At 39.0% G+C, this 22,709-nt stretch overlaps 1 protein-coding gene across 1 annotated transcript in view; it reads left to right on the top strand.

Annotated features, from left to right (window-relative positions):
- anos1 (anosmin 1) overlaps window positions 1–22,709 on the top strand; it is a 59,840-nt gene that overhangs the window by 25,444 nt on the left and 11,687 nt on the right. Inside the window, exons 3-7 of the mRNA XM_032567844.1 lie at window positions 8,268–8,330; window positions 8,647–8,869; window positions 17,471–17,655; window positions 17,998–18,127; window positions 21,647–21,852. Of these exons, the coding sequence (XP_032423735.1) occupies window positions 8,268–8,330; window positions 8,647–8,869; window positions 17,471–17,655; window positions 17,998–18,127; window positions 21,647–21,852 (807 nt within the window). The remainder of the gene's footprint in view (window positions 1–8,267; window positions 8,331–8,646; window positions 8,870–17,470; window positions 17,656–17,997; window positions 18,128–21,646; window positions 21,853–22,709) is intronic.

Here is a 22,709-nt window from a genome sequence, read left to right as displayed (position 1 = left end):
AATCATAAGTGCTGTGACATCAAGATGATTAAAAAGAAAGACAGAGTAAGATAATGAGGGTAACTTGCAATCGTCATTTCATATATTTTCAACAGTGCCACAATTTATAATTTTCCTAGTATAGTGCAGCTCTAAAATGGTAATAAAGACTGGAAGCATCGATAAATTTCCAAATAATGCAAAGACAGAATATCTGGAGTCATATTTGTATATTTAAACAGTTGGAACCATGCAAGCTTTTCTTGTTTTGCTGGTTTGGACTATTTAGAGATGCAACAATTAGTCAGCTAAAGGTAAAAATCTGTCACCTTCATTTAATGTCGAATTCAAAATCGGTACCTCTACTAAAGGACATGCAGCACATTTTTCCTGTTTTAGAGATCATTGTTCCAAAAAAAAAAACCCCATTAACATACGTAGCCAAAAGTGTGGTTAAGTCCCCATACAGATTGACTGATTAAACCAGGAAAGGGCTTCCTAATTCTTAAATATGACAAAGCCTGTTATCTAGGTAGCAGCAGGCTGGTTGGTAAACGTTATTTACCCTGAGAGTCTCACTGATTCTGTGCAAATGAAGTCTGTGCTTCTGTGCTGCTGTGCTCCCTCATTCTAAATAAAAATCAGTCTTCATGCTCTCAAGGGCCTTCCAGTATGAGGCTATATATATACTGTATATATATATATATATATATATATATATATATATATATATATATATATAGGTCAAATCTTACAGATGTGCTTCAAAAGCCTATCCAGGAAAATACGCTTATTTTTATTTGGTTAAGTTTATTATTACAGGATGTAAGGATAAGGGAATATGCTGGAATATCAACAAACTTAATGCAAATAGCATCCCCCCCCTCCCAAAAGAAGTTAAATTTAATTTATTATCCATTTACATGTCAATCCAATTTAGATACTATGTTAGTATTTAAAGCAAAAACATCATCTTCCTAAAAGATCATATGGATAATATTGATTCTTTTTTGATACAATATTTTGCCCTAATGGTGCCCTTGGGCGACGGGTGACATTGTAGATGAGAACTCGCTTTTAACAGGAAGAGACACCAGCCTCAGGAAGAGGCGGCCATCTGCCTCGACCGGCTGGGGGATGAGAGGACAGGAAAGGGACACAAACACAGAAAGATAGGACATTGAATGACTGCAAAGGAAGGCAGTTAATTGTTGCAATAATATAAACATGCATGAAGAGAAATGAAATTAGATTGCAGTTAGGAAACATAATCAACAGTTCACAGGATGTTGTGTCAACTGATTGTTCTGTATCCGGTTCCACTTCAAACTTCAGAAGTCACAAGAGGAGCAAGTTGCTCTCAATATGCTCTTTTAGAATAATATGGAACTTCTGTTGTATTGCAGAGGTGAGAAAAAAATAATTTAAAACTTTCTTTCTGCACCGTAGACAAAAAATCATCCAGAGACATTTCAGTAGATGTCTAGATGTTGATCTGCAAGTTTCTTCAGAAACAAAAAAACAAGTTTGAAATCATTGAATGCATAAACCCAGCACACACTTATACTCATATTATTTGTTGCTGTAATGATATTACAAAATGGAAGCATGCATGTATAAATTAAAAGTATGAGCCAGAGCATAGAACCCTGGAGAGATCCATGACAAACCCTTTTCAGAAAACCTCACAATCTCACAACACAATAATTGTAAGTAGAATCAGACTGTTTTTAATTTTCATTTGCTTTGTGGTTTCCAACCAGTTATTTGAAGTGTGATTTTGATTAAAAAAATAAAAAAAAGACACAAAATACTGTTGTCCGGATTTAATTGTGTACATACATCTTATGGCATGATTGGCCTATTTAAAATTATGCTCAATGTTGCCTCTTCTGTGATGGAATTAGGAGGTATAACAAAGCACTTTATAAATATTACCTGCATACAAATACAACCTGCAGCTGTGTAAATCACTAGAATTGCTAACAGCAAAACTAACTAATTGTTAGTTAGTTAATTGTTAATTGTTAACAGCAAAACTAACAAACAAATGTATGCTATGGTCCAAGTGAAAGGAAAGTATTGATTAAGGTTTCATTTTTCAGATTCTCTTGTGAAGTATTGTCAGCAACCCTTCTAATCAGGATAAAGTCAACATGTCTTGAATTGGTGCATAAAATAACAACATTATTGTAAGAGACTGGGTACAGTGTGGAGACATTTGTCATCTCAAATCCCTGATGTAAAAGGGAAATTGGGTGAGAAGTGAAGATGTTGCGATGGTGTCTGTTTCAGCAGAGGAGAGCGAGAGTGCAGGAATCTACTCATCATTGGGTCGATGGATATGAGCAGAGAGCTGCAGCAATAATTGAGTCTGGTGGCTGAGAAGTGTGAAAAGCACCAGGGTAGCAAAAAAAGAGCCATAACTTGATTTGACTGGAGGTGAGATTTACAACATGTGTGATAAACAACGGCGATTCCCCCCATATCTGAGACTCTCGGAGGATGCAGGAAGCTACAGGGAACAGCAAAGGCACCTTGTAAATAATCTTTGGCACTAGCGTACCCTGACACTGACCATCAGTGCTGGGATCAATATTTTAAAGTCTAAGCTGTGAGGAAACTGAATCTGTATTTTAGCAGGTTTTGTTTGCTGAATTTAATCTAAAATATCAGAGAACAACTTTATCATGCACAGATGTGTATGTAAACATTCTCATGAAAAAAATGGAAAAATGTCATCTGTATTGGCATGAATTATAGTCTGTATATTGTTATGAAAACATTGTGTATTGTTGCACCTCCGGGTAACCTTAGCTGGTAGCTGTTCATGGTTCATATACTAAACCAAAGCTCTTGCATGACATTTTATATGTGGACTCTTTCCATGCTTTCTGTTATTTCAGTCACTCACTGGGGGCGCACAGTGTTTTTATGATGGGTGGAGATGCTGTGATGGAGAAAGGCAGTTCTATGCATGCACCGCAACCAGAAGCCCCCCTGCCTCAGTGCTACACACTCCACCCACCATCGCACTCCCACCACCTCGCCTCCCCGCCTCGTCTCCAGCATGAAAAAAAAAAGTGAAGATGTGCTGTGGCGTTGGCTGCCATTCAGCCTGACTCTCTCACCGACCCCACAGAATGCCTTTCAGGCTTCCCCCCCTAGAGTAACAACTGCTGCATTTTATTACAGCGTGAAATGGGGAGTGAAAGACTGCTATGGATGCTCCTACTTAACCATGCAGAATGTGTCACTGTCAGGACGATAAGAGGACAAAGAGGAAATCAGAAGCCCAAGCAAATGCTTTTGCCGAGCCTCAAAGCTCCAATAAGGGGAAGCAACCCGCTGGTCTCATATTTGTTTTAGAGGAGGGCATTTATGCCGCTTTGGGTGAAATTAGTCCAGAAATATGTTAACATCACATAGCATAATTACACGGGTTCCTCGTGTGACTCAAACAGATGGTAGCTGTATTGGCAGTTGGAGAAATGTGCTTGAGGGAAACCCAATGTCGGCTCCCCTGACGAGCACATGTGCTGCGTCCAGTTCAGCTATGTTCTCTGCTTGAGTTACTTTGTGTATTTTCCCAAATTAATTACCAAAAGTCAATTACTAAGCTATTGGCATAACAATATGTTACAAAATGTTTGTTGGGTCCCTTGATGGACCTTTATGGAAAGAAAACATTCTTTTATTTGTTTTTTTGGTACATTTTAATTTGCAGATATTAACCGTTAACAGTAGAATCAATGTTGCACATTTTAAACCCCAAACATAAACACTTTTCAAAAGTAGTTATGCTCTGTAAACTAACAACTATCATAAGTTGTTAGTTTTTTTTTTTTCCCAATATGAAATTTTATGTAAGATGTGCAAAATTATGAAGTGGGAAAAAGATATGTGGTTTTCAAATTTTTCTTTACTCTGAAAGTGAGATTTAGATGTGTTTACATCATGCTTTAGTTTGATGTCCCTAAATAAAATTCACAGGTACCCGTCAGGTGACATTTTGGACCACATGTTACATGTGGCAAAATTTATGAAACATTGAAACATGAGGATGGCAGCATCATGTGAGACTTACTTATCCTCAACAGGGACAAGAGAACTTGTAGTCTGGTAAAAAGTGTGTTGTTTTACACTTTGCTTTGTATGAGAGCACAACATAGAGGGTCCCAACCCTCGGCTATTGAGAAACAATTGCTTGTTGGAGGCGTGGACTCGGTTGAAGTTTAATATTTTACCCAATTGTTAAAACAAGCAGGACACCAGCACTTGAGGACTCAAGTGGGCCATCTCTGGTGTAAATAAAGAGTTAGAAGGGCTCAGTCAAAGCCCTTCCCTAAATCCAATAGAGAATCTCTGGTGAGGCTTAAAAATTTATGTTCAGACACTTTCCATCTAACCTGACTGACCATGAGTGAAGAAGGATGAGCTGAATTTCAGTTCTTAGATGTGTAAACCGGGTGCAGATATACCCCAGAAGGCTCACAGCAGTAGTTACAGTCGGTCTTGTAATGTTTTACCTCGGGTGGCTAAATACAAATGCACTTCTTAGTTTTGAGATTTTTATTTGTAATGTGTGGTATAAACAGTGCAACAATGTAAAAAATGTTAAAAAGGGTGCAACTACTTTACCAAAACACTGAAACTCAAAATCTTTTTTTTCTGTTGAAGACTAGATATTTCTGGCAGAAAAAAACTGGCTAAGAAGAAGTAAAGTTTCTGGCTGTGTTTCAAGCCGTTTTACCTCCCTTGGCAGCATCAGTAACATGGTTTAGATTGAGAACCAAACTGTGTAAATAAGAATCAGGAACTTGATTGATGATAGCACCTTTGTAATTATATCCAGCTGCCCTATTTGCTTTGGCAAAACATCTGTCGTCGACTCTCCTCTTCCCTCCTGAAATGTCAGGTTAGTGGGTGTGGCTGGCGAGGAACGCTGACAGATTGGCAGTTTCCATCACACCTGCAGGGAGCTATCTGCCTCAACACAGATACTTATCTTTTATTAAGAGTGTCATTTACGATAAAACCCACTAGCTGCAGAAGTTCCTGGTAGGATTCAGTTAATTTATTTTTCCTTTAGAGGGAAACTTCTAAAACAAACATAAAAACCCAACAAGATTTGTTATATGCGGGTGAGAAAACACTAAACTCACAGCCAGCATTCGGATCTGTGTTGCAATATCTCTGGTACGCAATGTGCTGTGCTAATTCATGCAGCTTGGCACAGAAGCTTAGACCATCTCGAGGTGACACTGACTGTAACGTCGCATGAGTAGCTGGGAGAGTAGGGTTGCACCTTAAGAAAAGCCAGAGGAATATATTCAGTCTGTGATTGAAGATTGTTCAGTGAGCAGAATGTGCTTGATCCCTGAGCTTATGTGTGTATGTTTAGTGATTTGTAGAGGGGATTTGGAGGCTTTACATGTGCGTCTATCGGTGGAATGTCCTTTAGGCTGTGGGACAACTCCTTGTCACCAGTCCAACTGCTTGTTGTTTAGGCTTGGGATGCCTTTCCCGCTCCTAATCGAGATCAGAATAATGATATAAAGTTAACATATTATTAATAGCAGATGATTTTCATCTTCATAGACTGAAGCCTGCCTTGGACAGCTCAGCAAGCTCAAATGTCGTCTCAAATCCCTGAGCTGCTGCAGAGTTTTCACCTGCCTGGCTCCGTCTCAAACCACATTAGCTCCCTTTCAAGCTCTCATCTTCCACCAATTATCTCTTCACTTGACACTCGTACGCCTGAAATTACAGGAGTGATATCTGCATTGCTATGAAGTCATTAGGAAAATACCTTCCCTCCCCACAGTTTCGAGCCAGCAGTAAGAAACTCGTCACCTCATCCGCTCCCGAGTTTATTCCTGCCGGAAACGATGCCGGCGAAGCAACGAGAGACTGAGTGTGATGGAGTGCTGGCAGGCTCTTGGGCGTCTTCCCTTGATTGCAGCGTGTCCTTCAGAAGCAAGGTTTATGTTTCATAATGCACCCGTCCACCACACTCCATAAAAATCAAATAAACTTTACACCAGGGATGGTAAAATAATGACAGAGCTGCCTAATGAGCGAATTAAATAGCAATAAATACAAATCTGGCCTTCTGACTGAGATGTGAGATTTTTTACATCAACCACAGTGTTTAATGCTGTCCCCAATGTACGATAAATGCCCTCATTGAGCCACTCTGCTGCACTGTACCTTACATAACTCTGCAAGTCCTTTTCACATGTTGGACTAGATGAGAAATGAAGGAGAACGTCTTGAAAGACCATTATTCAATCTACCTTTAGCACTGTAGTCGATGAAAGAGGCTAAATTAAGTAGGGTTGAATGAGGGACTTTGGCAGGTTGTCGGGTGGTGCGGTTTGGGCTTCTCCCAGTGCTGTGCAGATGCTGCCTGGCAGTGGTTTCCCTGAGCTTGCTCTTCTCTTTCACACCAGCTGCAGGAGAACATAAAAAGCCTTGCTCCTCTGCATCTGAACTCCGTCTGTAGAAAGATCTGGAGGTACAGCGGCTGTTTATTGAATCTGATTCGCTTTCTGTTGTCGTGTCTAAAGCAGGAATGGTTGACTGGTATTGCAGCAGAGCTTCTTTTTTTTTTTTTAAATTGTATCATCTCATTATGGTTGGTAAATCGAGTTTGAGCTTCGTTCATCGTGAGGTTTTTCTATAATTCCGTGCCTGTGTTGAGCGCTTGGTAAATGCGTTCCCTGTGTTAAAAGAAAAAAGAAAATCTGAATCCCATGAACTCTAAACCAAGTGTAACATGTTTTAAACTCTTTAAAGAGGAGTTCATTTCCAGTGCCAGAGTGCATCATGCACCACAAAGTCTTGCCTCATAAAAGTTTTTCACACTTTTTCACTTTACAACCACTAACATCAATTAACTTTTTAAAAAAGATTTTATGTGATAGACCAGGGGTGTCCAGGTTCAGTTCTCCAGAGCTATCTGCACCTTTTGGAGGTATGCTTTGTCCTGCACACCTGAATTAAAATGTTGAAACCGCTCATAAAATGCTCATCAGAATGTCATTCAGCTCTGCAGCTGTCTGGTAGCGAGACATTAATTTGATTCAGGTGTGTTGGAGAAGGGGTGCGTCTAAATGTTGGAGGATAGCAGCTCTCAGTTACTGAATTTGGGCACCCTGGTGGTAGACGAACACAAAGTAGGGGAAATTAAAGCCTGAAATGTGCTGTGTGCAACTATATTCAGGCACAATGGGTTAGTGAGTGTTATAATAGCCTACATACCGGATGTTCTACCTATCCGTAGGTAATTTCTCATGTTATGACCATTAATCCCATTTCATTTGCCGTTTTTTAAGCTTGACGCCACTTGATGAACACTGAAAACAATGTGATATCTGAGATGCTGATACCTTCCATGTGAGCTGTGAACTATGAACCTATCTTTTTTGTAATGTTTTATTTTCATAATATTTAGTTTATTATGTATTTAGATTTTTACAATGTCTTAAAGTATTTTTGCTACTACTGTAAGGTGAACTTTCACTCCAATTCAAGTCTGCAACCGTTTGTTTGCAGGATTGCCCTGTATTTTTCTTCATCCCATTAACTCTGACCTCACAGTATTATGCCGACACTACTATGTTCCAACGTGGTGATGGTATGTTCAGTGTGATGTGCTAGGCTAGTTTTTTGCTTTACAGTATTTTCCATGTTGGTCAAATTTTTTTACTTGGGACTGAGATTAAATTAACTCTTGTTAAATAGTTGGCATATTTAAGCAGTTGATTGTACTACTTTCTACTTAGCAGTTTTAATGTAGAAAGGAGGTGCCTATCTGTTAATAATAAAAAAAAGTCAAATCCTTTTCCTCCTGTTTCACAATTATGCATTTCATGTAAAATCCAAATAAAACACACGGAGGTTTGTGGTCGCAGCATGACAATGTGCGAAGTTTAAGGGGTATGAATGCTTTTGCAAGACACTGCATGTTTTGGCTAGGTCTTGTTTAAGGTGAAAAGGAAAGATCTGTCAGGGTGATACCATACCAAGCCAAGCATGAGTAGATTTACACAGCGACCTTGATTCTGTCTGCAGACCCTCATTTGCTTTTGTAGTAGACAGTGAGTGTCCTTTGAAGGCATGCCTGGCATTTGTAACAAAACGCGGTGTGACTGGTTGTTGTGAATGTGGCGGAGGAAGCGCCTCAGTGAGGTGTCAGTTAGATGCTGGTCCATGCTCCGCAGCAGCTGGTCTTTGATGTGGCTGTGTCTTTTGAAGAACTTACACCCTTCTCCTCTTTTCAGTGTCTGGAGCCCTGCAAGGAATCCTGGGACCTGAAGGAAAACCAGTGCCAAGATTTATGTGAGGTATGTTACTACCACGAATAACTGAGCTTATACCTCAGGATTCCAGGGTTTGAGCTTTCTGAGACCCAGTGGGGAAATTTCACCGAGGGGAAAGTCTGAAAGGGTGTGAAGTAACTCTTTCTGCGCTGTAACGACACCCTCCTGTGAGACTGAATCAGAGCCATTTAATGTACTCACCGTTTCAGTGACTCACAAGCTGAAATCTAAACAGGACAGTCACTGTTAAGTCAAAGAGCTGCTTGTTTGCAGCCAGCCATTTAAAAACTAATCTGACATATATTTTCCCTCTCCTTCCCCCTCTTTCCTCTCTCTTTAGCCCCTTTTTCCCAAGAAGCACTACGAGTGTCTTACAAGCTGCGAGTTCTTGAAGTCCGTTGAGGGAGTGAAGCAAGGTGACTGCCCCGCACCAGAGAAGGCCAGCGGCTTTGCTGCAGCTTGTGTAGAGAGCTGTGAGGAGGATGGAGAGTGCTCCACGGTCAAAAAGTGTTGCAGCAATGGCTGTGGTCACACCTGCCAGGTGCCCAAGAATCTCTACAAAGGTAATAGGAAAAAATAGGTGAACTTGCATCACAATAAATGAAAGTGAGGGCAATATTTATCCTCAAAGGGCAAAATAAGAAAATGTGATTGTTATCAGGAGCAGGACCACTGTCTTTGAACAGCTTTTAAAGAATATTTTTGAGAATAAATTGTAAGTATCAGCTGTTTCTATTTTCTGGCAGCAGATCACAATGTATCAACATAACAATAACATTCAGTAAACCATAGCAACCATTTAAACTTTAGGTTTATAACATTACTCCATTGGGGGCATCCATCTTGTGCTCCCCTTATGACTATTGGAAACAAACCAAATGCAATTTAAAATTGCTTTGGCAACAATATAATACTGGTGTTTTTCTATCTTTTTTAAATTAAATTAACACCAAGCCTTACCATACAGAAGGAGTATAATGGAATTTCAGAAGTTTTAGACCAATAAATGCTAGTTTTAGTGATTGGACTTTATTTTAGGCAGGAATTGGCAACAATATGTAATCGAAAACCAAAAGAGCCTCTGAACCTGGAGGTTGGTAGCACACTTCACAAAAGTATTCAAATAAAATGGTCTAATGTAACATTTTTCGACAAATATAAATACCCAAGTTAGAAATCTACAAGAAATCAGTGATGCTTGTTTTAAATTTGCTCATTGATACTGGGGGTTTAATTAATTCAATGGCAAACTTTGAGTAGCTTCCTAAAGTACAAATACAACAGAAAGAACAAGTGCCTTAGCCTTTTCTTATGTTTATCTTACTTATATGTACTTTTGCTTGTTTGTTTTTTCATTTCATTGTTCATTGTTTTTTTCTAACAAATAACTAGGCATAAGGGATGTAATGAAACTAAAGTAACAGAAAAAAATGAAGCAAAGAAAAACAGACACACAGCTGATCTGATCAAAGAATAAAAACTAATGAATGCAGAAATAATAAACAAACCCAAAAACAACTCAAGACAATGTCATCGGTTACCTATAAAAAGTTCACAGACAAATAAAAAACGCTATATCTAGGAGTCCAAGAGTCTCTCCAAAGGTAACAGAAAAAAAGAAATGAATCACAATGTATATTTTTCTTCTGCAGAAGTTAAAATTCAGCAGTGGTTGTTTTGGCTGCGTTCTTATTACTGGTGGTTTGATGAACTGGATGGCAAACACTGAGCAGCTGCTTTGTTACAAACACAACAGAAGGAACAAGTGTTGTATTGGTTTACAGTGCAACCACACAAAGTCATTTTACTTGCACTGACTTCATCATTCACATGGCACAAGTAGTTTTCCAACCACAGAGGGGCATATTAAGAAGGCTGTTAGCCTGCTGAGGAGCTGGAGGTTTGCAACATGTTGCCTGTGGACTCCACTTCTCATCCAATGATTGGAGTGTTTAAAGGCTGATCCACTGACAAAGAAAACATGCCAGCGTGTGGCTCTGTAGCTGCTTTTGGGAAAATAGTAGCTGCCAATTTTGTTAGTAATGACAAATTGTGTTCTTTGCGACTACTTCAGAATGAAAAAAACCTGTGTTCTCTTACTTGAACACATTTATTATCAGAGAGAGTCAAAAAAAGAGTAAAATGTTTTTATTAAAAAACAGTTGCTCCCAATAAGATAAAATAGTAGTCATGAAAGCATAATAGCAGTAACAGTGTGTTGATATTGTTTGTGTCGATATTATCTGGTTTAATTGGTTTATTAGTGATATTTGAATGTTGAAAAATTGGTTTATATTTTGAGTCAACAGCTATTACATATAGTGAGAGCAAATTTTACAGTGCTCTCCAGCACCTCTGACAAATTGTGTAGAAAAAAACCTTTAACATGTTTTTTTTGAGTTGCATCATTTCACTTCTAAAGACTTACATTACATTCATTAAAGTTGAGTACATTTATTCTATGGGGTAAATAGATTCCACATTAAGAATAATGATTTAAAACCAGATGCCACAATCTCTGGCACTTTTTTTGCTAACCTGCAAAGACTCCTTTTTGCCAATAGGATAACATTTAACTTTAACGTATCGCAATGTTAGAGCAAACACGCTGATGAATGTTTCACAAATCTTGTTGGCACAATTCTCTTTGGACCTTCCAGAGACTTGGGTTCTCTCTAAGGCTGTCTGTGGGGTGAGTTGAACATGGAAGAAAGTTGGTTTTGTGTCTGTTGAACCATTTCTGAGTGGATCTGGCCAGATGTTTTAGATCATTGTCCTGTTTAAAGATGACGACTCATATTCAAGTTTGTACCCAGAGACTGCCAGGTTTTTCTTTGTAATGTCGTTATCAATAAGTATCTGTTAGTGCAAGGTCAAAATCAGGGGCAACACTCACAGTGAGAGCTATTATTTTATTACTATTATAAAAAAAGAGACAAAATTATAACAGAAAAAGTTTTTTGTTTTAGTTTTTATTTCTCAAAAAACAGTTTCTGATATCTCTGTACTCCCTCTGACTTTGTCTTAAACATGTGAATAATATTGAAAAGTTGTTTGTTTCTTTTACTCAGTAACTGCATCCACGTCTGTTGTCAACGCAACCATTTCTGAGTTAAGTGAACACACTGAATTAAACCATTCAGTGTGTTCACAGATTGGAAAAGAATTGGATTTTTGAGTTTCCAACCAGTCAGTCATCTGTCAAACTGAGGTTGTTTGACAGATGACTGACTAAGCTCATAACCAGTTTTCTCAGTATAACTTGACATTTGTATGTCTAGACTGTCAGGCATACAAATGTATAATCCTATTCACAGATATGTTTATCTGAAAATAGATAAACCTACTAAATATTTTAACAGATTTTGAACAAAAAACTTGTCTTCACAAAGATTCATAGTTTGTCTAGTTTTGTAAAGAAAGAACAAAGAAGCTCAGAATATAACACATATACTGTAGATTGTTTTTCAACCAGTGTTAACCTGTTCCTGCTGTCGATTGAAGCCATCACCTTCATAATAAAGGTATATGTAGGTTTTAGAGTAAAACCATACATGAGTAATATGGTTTCCCTATCCCTACAATGAAGTTTTTTTCTATTTGAAGACTAATTCAAGGAGATTCAGAGTGATCGGCTTTACTTTGTAGTGAGTTACCAGAAGGAAATGGCAGCAACAGTGCCAGATAAATATTAGCATTAAATTACAAGTGGAAAATATAGAAAGCGCTGCAGATAATTTATTGAATTAGATCAGAGTTCAGTTATTCATCAGAAGAACAGGGTTCCCAGGCGAGCAGACTGTGATGCAAAGTGTCAGACAATTTAGCTGGGTCCTCTAATACGTAATAGTCCATGCACTCATCGTTTAATTATTGCTTTATACTGTAGCAGATTACAGTAACAGGATCCATCAACTAAAATAAGAGCTACGCCCCCTCCCTCCTCTTCTTTTTTATTAACTAAATTATATATCATAGGTAATGATGGGCTGTCAGGATTTTAATGTGATTAATTGCTGCAGTTTGCATCCCTCTCTGCTAGACATCAATGGGAAATCTCAGTGATGTAAACGCAGATAATCTTACATCTTTTTTTTTTCAACTGCGTGCTCAGAATCATAAATCTTTTATTTCATCTCTTTACATTTCAGTTCACCCACGCATCCGTCACACCATTTCTGCTGCAAATTGGAATATAGCTCCTCGTATTGAAATCGTAGGATAAGCTCAAAAGAGTTTTTACAGGCACAGATGTACCCAGGAATCTTAGCTCCAGTAAAAATAGTTTTAATAGTGCTGCCCAAGGCGACTGGGTTTTTCTGAGGGTGCTGAGTCGTTATGTGAGAGAAAACCGAAAGGCCCCCTGAACCTGGAGATTGGTAGCAGGATCTACATTATACACACTGTCAGCAGCTTATATTGCCGGCAGCCTAAGGCCATAACAGAGTTGAGGAGATGGAACAGTGGAAGATGAGTTTAAATCTATCTTTGAACAGCTACAGTGATAGGCTGTAGAGGAGAATGCTTTCAATAACACTAAGCATGTTTTGCTGTGCTTCTTGTTTAGCACTGTGCAGCAAGAACATGTGATCCGATACTTACAAAGAGGAAGCATTCTCGGTTTGTATTTGATTAGGAAAAATCTCCAGGGTTTTGGAAGCACATGTCATGCTCAGAAGGTGGGAATCATTATAATGTGGATGAAGGCTCCTCTTCACTGCTTTGCACAAGTAGTTGTAAATTTTGAACTTTTTTAAAAGGCCCATATGTTGTGATGTTGTGTTGGGTTTTTATGTGATATATGAAAAGCAGTGCATGGTAATAAAGTGACTGTATTTTAGTTTTTTTTTGACAAAGAAAAGTGTGATAAGTCAGAAGTGACCAAGTAAGGAGAATATACTCTTGTGCAATTTAACCTCAGTATAAATACATGTGTCCTTCAAAGGCCTCTGGGATTTGTTATTGAATATTGCTGACCAATTAGCATGATGAAGACTAAGGAACACAGCAGGATGCTCAGGAACCAGGGTTGCCAGATCTGACCATTTCCAGCCACTTTTTATTAAAATGTACATATTTGTGCTTTCTGTTGCACTTAGATAGATATTTCATCTGAACACTTTCTTAAAAACCTGTCAAATGCTGTGAAAAGAAGCCTACATTTTAACAACCCACAAATAACTATTTATCCAGTCCGAGGTCTGAAATCCACCTATCTGGCAACACTGTCAGGAATAAAGTTGTGGAGAAGGTTAAAGGAAGTCAAGTCTTGAAAGAAAGCCTGTTGGATGCTACAAAATGTTTGTAGACAGGGACAGAAGTTTATCTTCCATCAAGCATACAGCCACAACAGCAGTGCAATATTTTAGATCAGACCTATCATATAAAATCCAAAGGAAGTACATTGAAAAGTTTTGGGTGTGATGCAACAAAAAGTGAAAACACACAAGTGGTGATGTACTTTTCCAAGACACTGTAACACTGACAGCATCAGCACACAACCCAGTCAATGAGAACTACTCGCCTTGCTGTGAGACCTTCAGCTCAAGTGGCGTCTGATGGATCCCAAACACCGCAGAGCCCGCAACAGACTGCCATCAGCTCTACACCTACACTGAATTACACTGAAAGAATTCTTGTCCCGGTCGTCGGTGTTAAAGGTCTAATTAGTTGCTCATGCTCTGAAGAGCGTAATTGTTTCTTCGTGTGTTTGTAGTCTTCGCCGTGATGAGCTCCGATGCTGGAAACCATTAGCAAACTGTAGCGGGAAGAAATGGAGCGTTTCCCCCATTCTGAGATCACTCTCAGATGTGGATGTTCAGGTTAGGGTCCTCTCAGTTCATATGTACGGCATTGGACAGAAAAACGTCAATGCTCTCAGAAACACTGGGGCCCCGCTGAGCTTTTGATCTGTAATAAAGCATCATCTTCTTTCACCACTTAAAGTTTTATTTGAGGAAACAGGGCTTAGATAAAATTTGCTTTTCAAGAATAGAAAGAGCAATTTTATGAACTTCTTAAGACTCCAGCTTCTCTATAGTTTTGCACTTTCTCCTCTCCTTTGAAGATGTGGCACCACATGTGATGCTTTCTGATCAAAAGCAGCTCCACAACAAATACACCAAGTGTGGTTGTCAGGTTAAGATAAAATTTTGTGAGTCACGTTGACACTGTCACTACAACTCCATCAATCAGTCCTAGTCATATCTGACTTCATTAGGAAACATTGTGAAATGAGCAGTTTTTCGGAAGATTTTCCTGCACTTCCATAATTAGAGCAGTCCTCCTGACAGCATGTGCGTGAGGATTGAGAATTATATTCCCGAAGTGTAATCTTTGGCATGATAAGGACACAAATGAACGGCAGAAGTTACATCATGGTGTGAAGTACGCGTGTGGCCCCCGAAGGATGAACACTGCATGAGGTTTGGAGCAAACTTGACACAGAAGTTGTTTTGGAGAGAGTAACTTCAGCGAAATTGTATTATTTGTCCTCCCACATCACAGGAAGAGACTGTTGGTGTGTGTATCATATTTTTTATTTTTCACTTTTCATTTTGCACACGTGTGTTTCGGCTTGTGTGACTTTGTTGGGAGGATGAGCAAAGGCAGTGGGAGGGTAAGAAGAATGCTGTGGTTAGCTCGGTGTTGGTTATTGTGCAGGAAATGTGACACGTTTGTTCGCACGTACAGGGACACACGCAGACTCAGAAAGCGCCGCGGAGCTGTGAAACCACAGCTCAATGACCCCCAGCTGTTAGTTTGCAGCGATTTGCTATCAGTGGAACAAAATAAAGTTCAGACTCTGAAACCGTACAACCCAAAGGGGTAATTAAGATCTTTTGACACGAGGCTCTTTGGAGATGTTGTGGTCATTTTATTTTCATTGGAAAGTCCAGCTAACTGGTTGTCAAACCTGAGCTAAAGTGAATTCATGCCATGTTAAAACATTTCATGGAGATTCATGGAAATGACACTTTATCACTTTTGCATTAGAAGGTTATTTACATAAAAATGAAGGGATGTTGCAGAGATGAACTGATCTTAATTTGGTGACTAATGTTTAGCAACTAAGTGGTAAAAATATATTAGAAAAACATAAAAAATTGTTTTTCTTTAGCCCGCCTGGCATGAACGGTGCTGAATTATTTATAACATAGCAAAGGCAACATCACACCATCTGAGAGAGCCCTTGCTGTAAAACAGGGTTTTACTAAATTCACCACAAAGGCAGGAGGATTACAGAGTTGACATTTTAAGCTGTCTGATATCTGATATTAGTGATCAGCAACTTTAGCTGGGCCAGCATTACTAACTATAAACATGAATGTGTGTGTATGTTTCCTTTGAATGTTGAACCTTCTGGTTTTTACTTAGATATTAGTCACAGAATCACAAAAAAGATTATTTCATTGATTATTAAAAAAGGTACATGTAGTTGTTGACAGCACATTTTTAAAGTCTCATTTCCTATCAGAAACACACATTTTGGTTCAACAGAAAATAATTTCTAATCAAAATTTCTCTGAGTTATGAATAATTTTGGGCTTAACTGCACATCCAGTTGTACTCAGAGCAGTTGCTATGAATACGACTCAAAATTAAAAACACAGCAGCCTATTGCTTGCTCCAGCCTAGCTTTCATTTCCAAAAACGCCACATTATTTGTGTCCTCACTTGGTCTCCATAATGTTCTGCTTGCCTCATCAGCCGCTGCAGCTTCTCCTCAATAACAAATCATCTTGTCATCTTCTAGAAATAACCAAAGGTTATCCTAAATCTCAGTCGGACCCTTAGAAAGTCAACTGAATTGTAGCTTCTAAAGCAAAATCACTTTGCTTCAGAAAAAGTTATTTTTATTGATTGTTTTTTTTCTGAATCAAAAAATTTAGGTCACACCCATTCCTGAATTTGTTTGAAAGATTAGTAAACCATAGTTAATCTCAATCATAAAACTTTTTGTTTTTACAGCCCGTCCCTTTTTTGCTCTAAGTACTTACCAGGTGAAACTAATTTACATCAGGCTCTAAACCAAGACATGCTTTAGGCTTCTAACAGCTGTCTAATGGTGTACAGGTTTAAAAAAATTGCACAGACAAGAAGATTTATGAAATTCTCTTTAAGCCTGTGCTTATCTCCCCAGCAAGCGTTGAACTCCAAAATGAGATCATTCAGGATGGATAGCGACTCTAGGTACATCTCCACAGATTCCCATGTTAAAGAATCAGATATATCAGTTTGAACCGCAAACATTATCTTCAGATATTCTGTTCTCTAGCCAGGCATATTTCCAAGCTCTATGTAATGACTCAATAGCAATATCAGCAGACCAAACGCTGTGCATGGAAACAGCCTCGATAATGTTGTTTACCGGCGTGCAGCACGGTGGCCTTGAGCAAGCAGTGACGCCATTCATAAATGTGAAGCAGCATTGAGCCAATGAACAGCGACAGAGGTCCAGCATAACAGCCGGAGGAGAACAGGTGATTTATTAGGAACAGTGTCGTGTGTGCAGCCCTCTGCTGTACTTTCAGCCTTGTTTTTCCAATCTCCATCTCATTATCACTGTGCCCAACGCTCAGTCAACAACTCACTATATCTCCACCGCCATAAATCAGCTTGAAAGCCTCTGCCGGACTTGGCTGAGCGTTTGCCTCAGCGCTGGGCTTTATAAATCTCTTATCTTTATATTTATTGCACATGGCCATGTCAGATTCATCTGAAGGGCTGAAAGTGAAGTTCACAGATGCAAATTAACATCCTGTGCATGTGCGCCTGTTTGCACTGGTGTGTGTTGCACCTGTAAGAGACAGAGAGAGAGAGAAAAGTGTTCTGCACTCCATCTTGCATACCTAAACGCAAACTATGTGTATCATCACTGAGAAGCGCAGCTACTAAAACATTAAAGCGCCGGCCAGGAAATATCACAACCTGTCACAACAGAGAGAGAGAGATGATGCTGTTAACCCTCAGCATGTATTAAATCTATTGCACTGAGGTCATGTCTCATTTTCAGATCTGTATCTCTCCCAGCTCAGATGTTGTCTTTTTCTTTTCTAGCCTCTGTTCACCCAGGAGAGAAAAAGAGAAGAAAAAGAAATCTTGTTGAATTTGAGCTATAATGTTTCACACAGAGGGGGTTTTAACTCATCCTGTACTTTTAGGAGTCCCTCTGAAACCGAGGAAGGATCTGGTGTTCTTGGAGCAGCCTTCGGGTCAGCTGGAGATCCGCTGGTCGTCCAAGTTTAATATCTCAGTCGAGCCTGTCCTCTACGTGGTTCAGCGCCGCTGGAACTACGGGATCCATCCCAGCGAGGATGACGCCACGGAATGGCAAACGGTGGCCCAGGTAGGAACCAACAAACGGAGAGCACCAGGAAGGTCTCTGTTAGCAGACCCCGTAAACTCTCTTCGGTCATTGATTCTTGTAATCAGATATGCCTCGCACTGAAGTTACAGCTTCCCTTATCCCTGCATGCGTCATGCTACAGCTGTGAAGCTGCAGAGTGCCAACAGACTGTTGCACACCGATGCACATTCCACACAGCCACAGGGTCTTTGAAAGTTTGGCAGGGAGAAACACACAGATGACTGATGTGGCAGCAGGCTCACATTGGGGCTGTGACCCTAGGTAAACCCTGACCCCTGTGGTTTGCTCTCCCCCCCTGCTTCTCCCCCATCTGTCCCTCAGACCGCAGAGGAGCGCATCCAACTGGCTGACATCAGAGCCAGCAGATGGTACCAGTTCAGAGTTGCAGCAGTCAATGTCCATGGGACTCGCGGCTTTACTGCACCAAGCAAGCACTTCCGATCCTCCAGAGGTATGTCTGTCTATGTATGCATATTTACGTGAGGGCCGAATTACATTTGACACCGACTGGCCTTCATTTTTATGTTTAGGAGTTTGGAACAGGTGGAAGCTTTTGGAAGGAGTTTAGAAAATCTGAGGCAAACATTAACCCAACCTAAAGAAAATGACTTTTCTTTTTCTTTCTAAAAGGCTGTTTAAATTCTGTCTTCATGCTATTAAAATGATAAAGAAGGCTGTGTTGTTTTATAAGCCCATTTGGACTAATAGCTCATTTAAAGTGCCTTAAGCATCTTGAAACCTTTCACATTTTGTCACATCTCAGCTACAAATTTAAGCGCATCTTATTGGATCAATACAAATTGTCACATAGTCGTGAGATGGAAGGAAAATTGATTCAGGGTATTCAAAATTTTTACTAATAATCTTAAAAGTGTGGCAAGCAATATTTTGCTGAACCACATTACATGTTGAGGAATGTTTTAACAGCTTTACACAAAATGTAAATTAAATGTTTTCCCATTGTTTACAAGTAGCTAAAGCTTAATCGGACTGTGTGAAGAACATCTGCGACCATCAGTTTTGGATTTGATCTAAACTATCTGAGCTCTTGGTGAATGCTCAGAGTTGTTAATCCGCTTTTATGGCAGAATTTCCCTCGATTTACTTTTTTTTAAATCTCAGCATCAGCTCTGACCAGCTTTTCTGTTGGTACTGGAGAAAATCATCCCCGCAACATGATGCTACCACCACTGTGTTTTAGCATTGGAAAAGTGTGTAGAAGTAGCTATGCACACCACTTCAAATTCGATGCATTCGACTATTCCAACACATGAGCGTTGGATGTATGTAGCTCCTCCAGTTATCATTCACTAATAACTGGTTCAAAGGCTAATGTTGCCATTGGAGAAATCCACACCACACTTTTCAGATTTGTATGTGTATTTTCATGTTTCTTAAAATATGTTCAAAGTAGAAAAAATCTGTGGTTATAACAAGTTGAAAAGTTAAAGGGGTATGGATACTCTTCTAAGGCACAACAGCTGACAACTTCAGGTAGATGGTTAATTTTTACTTATAGAAAGTAATGTAAAGTAGCAGAATGATAAGATCTGTATTGTAGCTGTTGTAGCAGCCCGAATAATCAGTAGAAAATAGTTTCCTTTTAAAATAGTTTAGTACATCTTTCTTGCCACATCTTATTTTAATTTCAAACACTTACATGCAGCTTGGTAGCAACTTCAGCACAAAAGAGTGTTGTTGTAGGTGCAATCTTTACTGAATAAATTCTGATTCCATCTAATTTTATTGTCTGACACGTCTTTATTCAGCTTCATAAATAGCCTTGCAGGTGGCATTCGTTAAAGTTACTGTTGAATCATTTTGTTATCACATTCCAGTTTTGTGGACATGCCATTTCCTGTGATTAATAGTTTTATTTTCCATGTGGAAGCAAACCAATATGACTACAGTAATGCCTGTAGCACCACTGAGATCACTCATATATATCATACCAATAACATGCATACCAAAACGGGATCGCTATGACTCGCCATGTTCTGCCAAATACTAGATCAGATACCACATATAAAAGGTATTAGTGTATTTGGCTGTGTGTTGACCTGTGCTGTCAGTCCTTCATCATCCTTTTGCTCCTCTGAGCATTATGGATGGCTGTCAGACAGCGAGACAGACACCAGGTGGGGGAAGGACTGTGCTGCAGGGATGGAAAACGATCTCTAATCAGGCCAATCAGTGCCAGAACGCTGATAGATTGATGAGACTTGTCAGGGATTTGATGAAGTGTCGGCCATTCTGTCATGCAACCGTTGTTTGTGTAATATGACCATATCATCTGAATGCAATTTTGCACGACCGTACTTTGTTAGGGCAATTTGTAAGAACTGACTGCTTATTTATCTTGCACAGCTGACATGAAGCAGCTTTAAAGACTCGATGTGTCCAGTTGGTGTTTTTGGACCTGATTAAATGCATTTCAGGTGGGAGAGGTCCCTGGCAATGGGAGCCAAGTAGGTTGTGGCATGAATCATTTTCTCATTAAAAGTATCGCTCCCTCTCATCTGGCGTACGGCTCCGGTGGTGCTCCTCCGCCGAACTAACATCCGGCGCACATATGGATCGGTTTGGGGCAAGCCTTACTCTGGGCATCATTCATGCACTGAAGTACATTAATGCTGGACGTGGAGCCAAAGTGAGCAGCATGTGTTTGTTAACCCTCGACCTGTGCTCTCAGTGGGGCTGAATGCTGTCTTGAACGTGACATGACACCTGTCATAACATCGCAGGGCAGATTGTCGGTGGAGCTTGTTGCCCTCCTCTATCGGCCACAGTGCAGGGTTTAGTTGTGAATTCCTACCTGAAGTCAAGATTACTGGTCTGGCACAGAATTTGTCACAAATGTCCTCTTCATAAGCTTGTGAGCTTTTCTGAACTTGATGAGAAAAAAACATGAATCTTCTTTTTTTTAATCATAAATATTTGAGATTTTAAAAATCTGTGTTTTTAAGAAATAGGCATGAAGTTATTCATCTCAGATTTGTCTTGCCCATATTTGGAGGTTTTCACGCTCATCTCAAATTAATGGTAGTGCTTATGCAAAAAAAGCAATAAAAATCTTCACTTGTTGTGTAAAATGCCTCACTAGTGTAAACCTTTACATTAGTAAATATAAAGGTTTACATTTACCTTTACATGCATTAAGATGCATGAATCACCCACCTGATGCATTAAGATGCATGAATCTTAATGCATTTGTGAATTATCTTAAAGTGGATATTGTATATAATGCATTTGCTTCATCACAAGCTATTACCAACTTATTGAGCTCTTTGCGTTTTCATTTGGACAAGAAAATATTGTAAGTACTAGATTTTAACATTTTACAATCTTTTAAAGGTTTGACATGAAAAAAAAAACACTGCTACAGACACTGATTCTTGTCAGAGTCTCACTCAATATCTCACTGGTATTGAGTGAGAGTAGTGTATCATAGTGTACAGTGAAGACAAATATCTACACAACTGATGCCCCCAAGTATTGAATGTACGATATTTGAGAGTTCAGTTCAGTCTTTGAACACAGCACAACCTCCTGCCAACCCTTTCTCTGGGACTGATCAGCCAGAAGTAGATTTTGGTGTAACTACAGCAACATGCTGACAAGAGATGAAATGTAATATTTTAAAATTTTGATTTCCACTATGGCATCTGAAAAACAGTCATTTTTTTGTAAGCAATATGGTGTAATGGCAGTATGGAAGGGCAGAGAAACATTATTATCATTATTTTGACAAAGATGCTTTCTTTGGAGGAACCATAAAGCCCAGCTGGCTAGCTAAAGTGAGCAGAAGAGAAAAGAATGGTCAAAATCTAAAGACTGGGTCATACTATAACTGAAACAGAAGCTAGAGTGCTTCACAAGTCAGTTTTCACTTTAAATACATTTTCATATATTACACATCTAGTGTTCACAGATAATAAAAGCAGTTTTTTACTGTTGCTTTGTTCCATAGACCCTTCGGCGCCTCCTAGCCCAACCAATCTGCGTGTCACCAACCTGACTTTGGGCGATGAAGGCACGGTGATGGTTCGTCTCAATTGGAGCTTGCCAGAGGAGCCTGATATTCCCATTCATCACTACAAAGTGTTCTGGAGCTGGACTGTGTCCTCAAAGTCGATGGTTCCATCCAAGAAGAAGAGGAGAACGACCACAAATGGGGTAATTCCCTCTCTCTTTGTTTCTCAGTGTTGTCACAGTTGGTATCATTACCCTCTCTGTCTTCACTTCTTTGGACATCTATTCTGGCATGCAGTGGAAAAAAAAGACAAACAGGGAATAAGCTTTGTATTTTTCAGTCACACTTAATAAAACAATGTGTTACATTGTTTTAATTTCTTATTCTGATGAAAGAACCTTTAAATGATGTTAAAACGTGAAGGGTAACACACTAAGTATGATGAATAGCCCTGTTCAAAGTGATAAATCATGATTAACATATCTGGGTTTCTTAAATATCTCACTCTGATTTGTTATGTTGGTATTCTGAAGTCATTAGTCAAACTGATTGAGTAATTCACTTTTTCTAAAATGTGCTGTGCTTTATTTTTTGTGATTTATTAGATTATATTTTTGTACTTCGAACAGATCTGAGCAGCTTAACAACTGCAGTTTTCATAACTGTACACCCACTTCCTAATTTCTATTATAATTTAATAGATGAAATCAGCATATGTAAGCTGAGAGCCAAAAAGCAATCTGTAATTGTTGCATAAATATTGTGTTTAAAACAGTCCCATGATTTCTATCGTTAATGCTCTTGTACTTCTAGTAATTTTATTTTATTTTTTTGCATGCTAGAATTCTACCAACTATTTTTATTAACCTAGAAAGAACAAATTCTTGTTTTATTTCTTTGACATGCCTGGTCAAGGTTTTTACAGCAAAGAGTTGGCACAAACAGAGAATTTTATTTTTTAAAATTTTTTATGCATGTTTAAGGAAACTTAAACACATATGAAAAATTACATGGATTGAAAAAACTATTACGTTTGTTTATACAAAACAAACTATGGTGC

This window comes from Xiphophorus hellerii, chromosome 7 (genome assembly GCF_003331165.1).
Source record: "Xiphophorus hellerii strain 12219 chromosome 7, Xiphophorus_hellerii-4.1, whole genome shotgun sequence".
NCBI classification, from domain to species: domain Eukaryota; kingdom Metazoa; phylum Chordata; class Actinopteri; order Cyprinodontiformes; family Poeciliidae; genus Xiphophorus; species Xiphophorus hellerii.
Note: the sequence above shows the minus strand (reverse complement) of the source record. Positions and strands in the feature narration are given on the sequence as shown.